Source organism: Protopterus annectens, chromosome 4.part0, assembly GCF_019279795.1.
Source record: "Protopterus annectens isolate FY-2018-M chromosome 4.part0, PAN1.0, whole genome shotgun sequence".
NCBI lineage: Eukaryota > Metazoa > Chordata > Ceratodontiformes > Protopteridae > Protopterus > Protopterus annectens.
This window is the reverse complement of record NC_056733.1, coordinates 470,141,552-470,151,449: the sequence shown is the minus strand read 5'-3', so window position 1 is coordinate 470,151,449 and position 9,898 is coordinate 470,141,552. Positions and strand designations below refer to the sequence as shown.

General features: G+C 38.7%; 1 protein-coding gene across 2 annotated transcripts in view; it reads right to left on the bottom strand.

The window, feature by feature from the left end:
* The window catches only part of HSCB (HscB mitochondrial iron-sulfur cluster cochaperone), a 477,619-nt gene that overhangs the window by 198,313 nt on the left and 269,408 nt on the right, over window positions 1-9,898 (bottom strand). For both annotated transcript variants that reach the window (XM_044068392.1, XM_044068391.1), the window contains exon 4: window positions 2,563-2,704. In XM_044068392.1, coding sequence (XP_043924327.1) covers window positions 2,563-2,704 — 142 coding nt within the window. The remainder of the gene's footprint in view (window positions 1-2,562; window positions 2,705-9,898) is intronic.

Genomic DNA, 9,898 nt, shown 5'->3' with positions numbered 1-9,898 from the left:
TGGCGTACAGCAACAGTGGTCCCTCTCCACAAAGGTGGTGCCTCAACGGACCCTGGAAACTATCGCCCCATAAGCCTGACTAGCTTGGTCTGCAAAGCTATGGAAAGGATCATCATGGACCTTATAAATAGAGATATTGGGGACCTACAGACACTGGATCCTACCCAGTTCGGCTTTGTTAAGGGCAGATCCTGCCTCTTAAACCTGGTCGACTTCTTTGAAACAGTCACCAAGGCCATTGATGAAGGGAAGGTAGTCCACACACAGCCTACCTGGACCTCACAAAAGCCTTCGATACAATACCCCACTCGGGCATTATAGATAAGCTCACCAGCTTAAATATAAACCCCTATGACACTAGATGGGTTGCAAACTGGCTCAAGGACAGAACCCACATGGTTAGAATTGCTGGAGCCATGTCAGACTCCAAACCAGTTACAAGTGGCATCCCACAAGGCCCAGTCCTGGGACCTCTCTTGTTCGGTATATATTTCTCGGTGGTGCAGGCCAACACAGAAGGACTGTGGCTGACTAAGTTCGCAGATGACTGCAAACTGGGCGCCATAATCGACTCCCCAGCCGACACAAGCATCCTCCAAAAGGGCCTCATAGAAACAGACAACTGGTGCCAGAGCCATGGCCTCAAGCTAAACGCCAAAAAGTGTATAGTCATCCCCTTTGGCAAAAACAAAGTGCCCACAAATTACCACATAGGTGGTAATCCATTAAGTACAGAAGAAGTAATTAGGGACCTGGGGACCCAAGTTGATAGCAATCTCTCATTTGACAACCACGTGGCCAAAGTGGTTAGAAAAACATTTTATATAGCACACCTAATCATGAAGGGACTCGCATCTAGATTAGGGGAGGTCATTGTGCCTCTTTACTCATCCCTCATCAGGCCCATAATCGAGTACAATGCCCCTTTTGGGATGTACCTTACCAAACACCTGCAGCAACTGGAAAGACCCCAAAAGTACCTCACCAAGAGGATCAAAGGGCTCAAACAGATGCCATATGCTGCCCGGTTAAAGAAACTCCAGCTCTACTCAGTGGCATACCGCCTGCTTAGAGGCAATCTGTGCCTGACGTATAAAGCCATGTCCAACCCGGAATTAATGGACATGCTGCACCTCAGAAAATCCAAATCCCATCGAGCTACGCGCTCGAGAGACTTCAGCACTGAAATAAATAGGACATGCTGGAGGGACAAATTCATAACCCAGAGGCTCCCTTCACTCTGGAATAAAATCCCAGTCCAGGTTAGGCAGAGTCCCTCATTGACTCTCTTAAAGAGGAATTTTGATGAGTGGATGGGAGATCGTAGGTTTACCCCAGGTATCACTTCTGTGTCACTGTTAGACAGAGGCACAGTATACTATCCTCGAAAAAGGGCATAGCAAAATTAATTTAAAATGGGTGGCGAAAGCCAAACATACTCTGGCTAGGCTTATAAATGCCCTAGGGCAGATAGCCTAGTATGAACCTATGAACCTATATATATATATAATATGGATTCCTATTACAAGAACGAAAGTTCACTAATTTGAACTTGTAATAAGAAGCCTCACTTCTGCGAAATTTCACTTTAATGAAAGTGAACGTTTGCATAAGTGCACTTCACCGAAAACACCGCAGCACAGTGGAGGACATAAAAAACAAGCTATGTCCACCACTATGGTGCGACAGTCACGGACCTTAGGGTTAAGGCACAGGTTAGGGTAAGGGCACAGTTAGTAAAGCTATCCCCTTACCCTAACCCTAAGGTTTGTGACTATCGCATCACAGTGGAAGACATTGCTTTGTCCTTCACTGCGCTGCAGTCGTCACGGACCTTAGGGTTAGGGCACGGGTCATGCTAAGGGGATAGCCCTACGTGCTATCCCCTTACTATGACCCGTGCCCTAACACTAAGGTCCGTGAGTACTGTACGGAAGTTCAGTACAACACCCGTTCGTTGTACTGAACTTCGTGTAACTGCACTTTCGATTAAGTGCACTTTCGCTGCAGTGAGCATTCCATCCAGTATTTCGAATTAGTGAAAATTCGATCTAGTGTATGGAACCCATATAGATATATATATATATATATATATATATATATATATATATATTCCTCCCCCTCCCCCCTAACACTTGTGAATGTTGTTCACATTCGGGAGCTTTCACTCACTTGTTTTAGCAAATGTGAGATGTGATCACAAATGAGTTGACAGCTTGTCAGGAAGCACCCTGTTATCTTGTACATTTTCCTTCACTCTCTTATGAGAAAACCAAGCTGAATTAGTCCAACAGTATTATTTTTCTGATAACATCGGGCCATCACCCTTCAACTTTAAGCTTTAACACTTCATGTTTAAATTTTCTCATCTGCTGCAGCTTAACAAAGACTTCAAATACTGCACTTTTTGCCTCTCTCTCCCGCCACGCTACCACATACATAAATACAGATTAATTTCTTGCACAAGCGCAGTTTGGATGTTTCTAAAATAAAGAAGGCTTGCTAAGTATTATGTAGTTCCTAATCCACCAAATTCAATAATTTACATTTTAAAAGCTTTACCTTCTAAGAAGTTTCTGATATTGTAGACTTCATCGACAGATTCTGCTTCTGCAAGTTTCTCATTGATTTCAAGGATTTCACACAGGTAATCAGAGTCCAGCTCACTGTCAGTCTCTTTCAGTTCAATTCCATGCAGCTTTAACTAAAAGATTAAAACATGTATTACAAGTTCTGAAGAATAACGATTACCAGTAATGTGAATTTCATGAATGAAAAACTGCAAATTATATACTAAACCAAAAAACAGAATATTTTTCTGCCTGCCTTTGAAAATCGTGGAATAACCACATTATCCTAACCTACTTTACATTTATCTTCACTTGCTGGCTCAAATATCAAAAGGATGCAAACAAAAGCAAAATGACTTTCTCCACTGTAAATAATATAACTGATGACCTTCCTACCAGCACATTTATTTCCTAGTAATTTATGTACATCTTAAACACTGTTAATTCCAGCAACTGTATTTTAGGCCACCATTACATCTTCACAAACACACTGCCTTACTGTGAATACATGCTCTTTGGGTTCACTCAGGCTGCTCATGTAGCTAACATTTGCAACAGAATTTCTAAACTACTCATTTGTTTTCCTTAGTTGATGATTTGGAGTTTCACATAGCTGATGGTACTCTCTCATCTGTTGTTACTGCTATTTTATTCAGCCTTACCCACTAACATTACTTACTTAATACCTGTCGACCTGCCAGACGCGCACTGTCGGGTGATGCGCCGAGTGGAAGGCGAGGACATGATTTGCAGTCATGGTTGGAGGCACCGGTATTTTCTGTTGATGACAATGGCTTTTTTCACTCAGACTTGCAGTCGGCGAGTTTTTGTGGTTTGGAAGAGCAGATTACAAGGTATGACAAGCTCTGTGTCAAGTATAGGGCACTGCAACTTGACAATTTGTTTCTGGAGCAATCTAAGGCACTAAAACAAGTGCCCAAGGGGCTCCGGTTGTGGAAGTTACCGATGGGCATTGAGGAAGGTAGCGGAGCCTTCTCTGACCTGATAACCCTGTTCGACAAAACAGGGTTAGAAATGTTAGATATTATTATCAGGAACAATGGGGTTAGATTAGCAGCATTGCGGAGTGATATTTGTAAATTTCATGATAGTATCACTTCTGATTTGATATTCTTTCAATATGAGGCAAAATTTCAAAGGGTTCTTAGGAACCTGGAAGCATTTGTGACTAAAAATAAGGCCTTGAAACAGAAAAAGTTAACAAGGGACAGAATTGATTATCAAAATCACACTGCTTACCCCCCAGGTAATAAATTGCAACACAACCGTGTTGGCAATCAATTTTTTCAAGGTGAGGGGGGGCAGGGGAGATTGGTTTCTGGCAATGCAAGTGCATCTGAGATGACTAAAACTGGATTGCAGGAAATTGTTTTTGAAGAGGAAGTTTTTTTGGAGCAGGTACCGGGACCTCGCAGGTCCGAGAGACTGAGGAACAAAGATCAGAGACCCATGAGGGTGGACAGATTCATGGAGGGCAGCCAAAGAGGCTACCAATTGAGGAGACTTTAGTGACTTCTTTTAATTTGAACAATGGTTGTAATATTGTACGTGTTGAGCCAAAGCATGCTGATATTTTAATGTGTGTTAATAATGGGGGGGGGGTGCTCCTTGTAATGAATGTACGGCATTACAAGATGCTGTTATTTGTAACAATAACAACTTTTTAGTTGAACTCAATGATTGCAGTGTGGACAATTTTGATGTTATAAGTAATTTACATGATCAAGCATCACCTTTTTGTGTTAGTGATAATATTTGTAACAAAGAAGAAGATATTATTGGTTACACAAGTGTTAGTTCGACAGGTTCATGTGCTGAGTGTAAAATTATTAAACAACAGGGTTTTTTCATTTACAATTACACTGACATGGTAGTAGGGGATGTGCATTTTCAATTGTTTACTAAAGGAACCAGTTTTGTACCCAGTTTTAGACTAGACGTATCCCAGGTTTTGATTAACATTAAACTGTTTATGAGGAGATTAAACCTGGAGATGTATTTTCATGATAAAAAGGAGATGTCTTTTTTGAATTGTAACAACTATGGTTCTAATTTAAAAAGGAAAAGTACATTCATACCACCTAGCAACAATGAAATTTCAGTTTTGGAAAGACTCATGGAGTTTGAGGTTAGAAGAATATGTAATAGGAAGGATACTAGTTCTGATAACCTTACTCCTGTGGAGAGGGGTGTCCTTAAAGAACTCAAATCATCGAATAGTATTAGATGTATGAGACCAGATAAAGGTGGGGGAATGGTTTTGATGAATCAAATTGATTATTCTACATCCATGATGGGTTTGCTCGAAGATAAGAGTACATATACAAGGGTATCGGTTAATGAAATGAATGTGGCTTACAGAAGAATTGACTTGTATTTGTTAGATGCTCTATTTCAAGGTGAGATAACAGAATTGGAATTTGATTTTCTTTCAGTCAAATATCCTGTTACCCCAAGCATCTTTGGTATACCGAAGGTGCACAAAGGGTTAGAACGGCTACAATTCAGGCCAATAGTATCAGCTAGGGGCTCCAAGACTGAGCCCCTTGCAGCCTTTGTCGATGAAGTTTGTAAAACTACCACTAGTGATGTAGTTCATATCATCAAAGACTCGTGGCACTGTCTGGAGAGGCTGAAGGCTATAGGCAAGTGTAATAGGACTTTTTGTTTTTTAACAATAGATGTTGTTAATTTGTTTTCAGTCATTCCACATAGTGAAGGTATGGAAATGTTTCGTGAAAGTTTATTGCTTAGTTCTAGTTTTGATAAAAGTAAGATCAACCTCACATGTGATTTGATGGAAACCATTTTGAAAAACAACTTTATCAAATTTGAAGGTGAAATATATCAGCAGTGTTCTGGAGTTGCCATGGGTGCACGATGTGCGCCAGTTTTTGCAAACCTTGTACTATTGGCATGGGAGAGAGCTTGTATTTTTCAATCAAGATTTTGGGTGAAAGTAGTGCTTTATAACAGGTTTCTGGATGATTTACTTATCTTACGGGATGGGGATGAGAGTAGTGTTAATGAGTTTGTTGAATACCTAAACTCCTCCACCAGTTTTTTGAAATTTACTTATGCATGCTGTGTTGATAAAGTGAATTATCTGGATTTGACTATTTTCAAGGATGGGGAAGGGTTGGCTAGTACTTTATATAGGAAAGACAGTTATTCCAATTCCTTTTTACATTATTCCAGTTGCCACCCCTATTATCAAAAAAGAGGGGTGGCGAAAGGACAAATGGTACGGCTATCTAGGCTAATTAGTGATGATACCCTATTCAAACAGGAAATGTATAAACTTGTAGGGATGTTAATAGATGGGTATCCACTTAAACTTTTACTGAAGGTGAAAAAGGAAGTAGTCAGGAAAAGGAATACTGTTTTTTTGCCTATATTGAGAAGTAATGTATGTGTGATGAGTAATATGGATTTGAAAAATATTGACAAGAGTATGGGGAAGGACAAATCATGTCTTATTCTCAAATATAATGAGAAAGCCACTGTAATTGCAGCATCAGTACGGGAAGTTTGGAATCATTGTTTAGATAATGCTACCAAGGATATTATTGGGAAAACACCTAGGATTGTGTTTAGTAAAGGTGAAAATTTAAAAACAATTATGGAGAAATTACCTAGAGTTAGGAAATCCAAAATGTCTAAGTGTGGTAATTGTAGACATTGTAGGTTTATTAGTGAGGGTACACATTTGGTTATAAAAGGTTTTGATCGCACAATAGCCTGCCCAGGTTTGTGTAACTGTAATTTAGTTTATGTAGCTTCATGCATTACATGTGACGCATTCTACGTGGGGATGACCACACGTAGACTGCGTGATCGAATAAGTGAGCATATACGTAGCATAAAAAATAAAGATCTACATAATGCCCTGTTTTTACACAGTTGTCAATGTAAGGTATTTAAAATTGTTTTTTGTTATAGATAGAATCTATGAAGATCAAGGGGGTGATATAGGTAACAAGGTGGCCCTATTAGAAGTTGAATGGCAGGTGAGGCTTAATGCCATGAGGTTTCCTGGCATTAATGATTATATATCTATCAAACCAGTCTTAAAACAAAAAGCAAGTTGTATATAATTAAATGGGAAACTGTATTATGTTGCATGTATTGCTTTGTTCACAATGTTATTTATTTAAAGTTTATAAGATGAGATATATATTTATATGTTTTTAATTATTACAATGAATATTTGGTTTGCGATCATGGGTTATATCATGTGTAGAATGTTTGTTGTTCACCTTCTAGTGGTTTTGTTTTTGTATTTATTTTCATTTGTATAAAGTAGGTTTTGTCTTTTTAAATAGGTTGAAGCAGTGTTTTGGCTCATTGGTGCATTTAAATGTGATGTCATTAATTAATATGTTTTAATTGTTATATATATATATATATATATATATATATATATATATGTTACTTGCTGAGTTCCAACCGACTCTGATGATGCCTTTTTAGGTGAAAGCGCTTAGTCGGTGGATGTTTTGTCATTAAATATTCCTGGTTTTTCATTGTTGGTCCTGGTATTCTGTTTTACAGTTGTTGCCTTTCGTGGTTTCTGTACTTAATACAACTTCACTATATTAAATTTTCAATAAAAAATAAAGCTTCTCACATCAGTAACTTCAGTACCCACACGGAGAGCCATATTAACCCACACGGAGAACCATATTTATGACTGTACATAAAACAGACTGGCGGAACATATTTTAGCTGCATCCTTATTCAGAATTATTAAGAGGTCCAAGACACAATGGAGGTTATTTTAGAACATAAGTTGACCCGCACAACAACAATCTTTCCTTTCTTACTGAATATCTGGAAGAATTCCACCTTGATCAAACAGAGTGGACAGCAGGGCAACTGATTTGCATAATGGCAAAAAATGTACTACCACAAACTGGAGGCGGAATCCCCCTGTCAGGATTCAGGACATGAGAGAGCTCACTGAAGAGCTGAAAGAGCTTGAGTTGGCTTCCAGGTCACAAACAATACATTCTAAACACAGCCATAAATGGAGAGTGACAGAAAAATGGCTATGTTTAGATGTCTGATATGCAGTTTATGAGCTTTATCTTAAAGATATATATATATATATATATATATATATATATATATATATATATATATATATATATATATTATACACACACAGTGGGGAAAGAAAGTGAAGGAGGATTAAATATGTTGGAGCAGTGGTATTGCCTCCCTCTCCTTACTTCTGCTGGCTAATGTTTAAAATCCTATTGGATTACATGTGCTACCTACCTCTCTCTCTCAACTGTGTAGATTTTCACAGATGTCCAGATTTTTGACTCATATTTTTGGTCCATTTTTCACAAAATTGTGGTTTTCTATAAAATCATTAGCAAATTATTGAAGATTGAAGTCAGAAAATAATGGCAGACATTTGAGTTTCAGACGTCCCACTTTTCAGAAAATCCATGCTAATGCAAAACCTGTTATTCTATCAACTTACTAAGGTTCTAAGAGCAATATTTAAAAATTGTCCCTATTTTTAGGCCTTGCCCACCTATTATTTATGGCGTTGTCCAGATTTCTTGTTCTAAGAGGTTGAGAGGTATGCATGTGCATCAGATTTATTAGGGAGTATGGAGCGCAGTTCAGGACTAGATTTAAGCAATTAAAAGTGAATTAATTACTCTTCAATATTTTAAGACATGACACAACATTAAGCTTAAACAGGATTGGATAGAAATGTTTGTCTTTGATTTAGTACAAACAGAATACAGTTCTGCTGAATGCTTTAAGTGATCTGAGAAAAAAGTGTTAAACTGATTTTCCTTTTCTCTATAAAACATTAGCAAGGCATCATCCATACCTAGCTCATATTAGTGAACTTTAACGTAATGCCAACTATGACTGTTGTATGTAGGTTTTACTGCTTTTTGAATTTTCATAAAGCAGAGTTTTACAAAAAATGGAAGTGGGATCTTTAGAAAAAGGAAGGACCAAAATACATTGAAATAAACAGAATTAGTGGGAACAATACATGCATAATTACGTTCATAGGAGTGAGGTTTAAGGGAAGGAAGGAAATGGACAATTTATGCAGTGTTGGAGGGAATGATAATTGTTAAAAAGAAACTATACCTATACTGCCTGAAAATAGCACTATGGTCTGTTTTCTATTACTGTGTGTCTATCTATGTTATGTAAATTATGACTTAAAAGAAAAGAGGTTCATAATGACTGACTTTGTAAGAACAGTCATGGATGTTGCATCAACAGCATCATAACCACATTAAATGACATGCTTCCCAGCTGTAAATGAGTCTCAGTTTATCTAATAATACCTTTGGGGTTTAAACTGCATTCCCCCACACATAATGGCATATGCTCCTGATACTTCTAGACATGGACCTGTCAAGTTCAGGATCCTAAAGTGCATTGTTTCTTCCAATGTAAGTCATGCAACAGGCCTTTCCCCATCAGTGAGAATGGTACAGTGACCTGGAGCCATCCTTGCTCCCTTGAATTTTAATAAAGATAATATATCTGAAAATGCAGTGGGGTTCCTATACTGGAGCATATGAAAATCTTGCACTTCATAATAGTCAGGCTTCTTTAAGGTGGAGGACTGTCAGTCTGGCTCAAATGGCACTGCTTCAAAGACATCAGAGGGGGCTCAGATACTTTTTCTGGGAAATACAGGCCTCTCTGTAGGCTGCCACCTGACTTCTTCCTTCACACCAGAGAGTATGCCCATAAAACATCCTCAAGTAGAAATCAAAGTGTCTTCACTTCATACCTGAAGTCCTGCTCTTCCACCTCAAAATCAAATGACTCCAAGTACCCCAGTGGAGAGATATCCTTCCTTCACTTGGGTGGACGAACCCCATTCTGTTCAGAATCTGACTGCAGGCCAGACAAGAAGTGAAATAAACCCTGAGCCAACTCAGTCCAATCCAGAGAGGGAAGCTGACTGGGGCTAAAGGCAAAAGAATAATCAGGAGGCAGTAGTTCAACTGCAGCAGGTGTCTTTCTCTCCGGTCTTGAGTTCTTGAAATAGCAGACACCTGCTGGGATTTGTAAACCCAATGAAGGACATCCCTGGGTTTTGTCATGTAGACATGGATGCCATCTTTTACCACTATTGTAATGACTCTACCTTCCCCCTCCTTAAAAATGAAAAAATGTTTCAAAGTAGAGTTCAAGAAAATAGAATTGGTTCTAGCACTTTAGGAAGAAAAGGAAATAGGTGGTATTAAGGAATGGCAGCATCTCAAAACAGCATGGCTGAAAACAACATAAAAGACATGCAGTCGAGC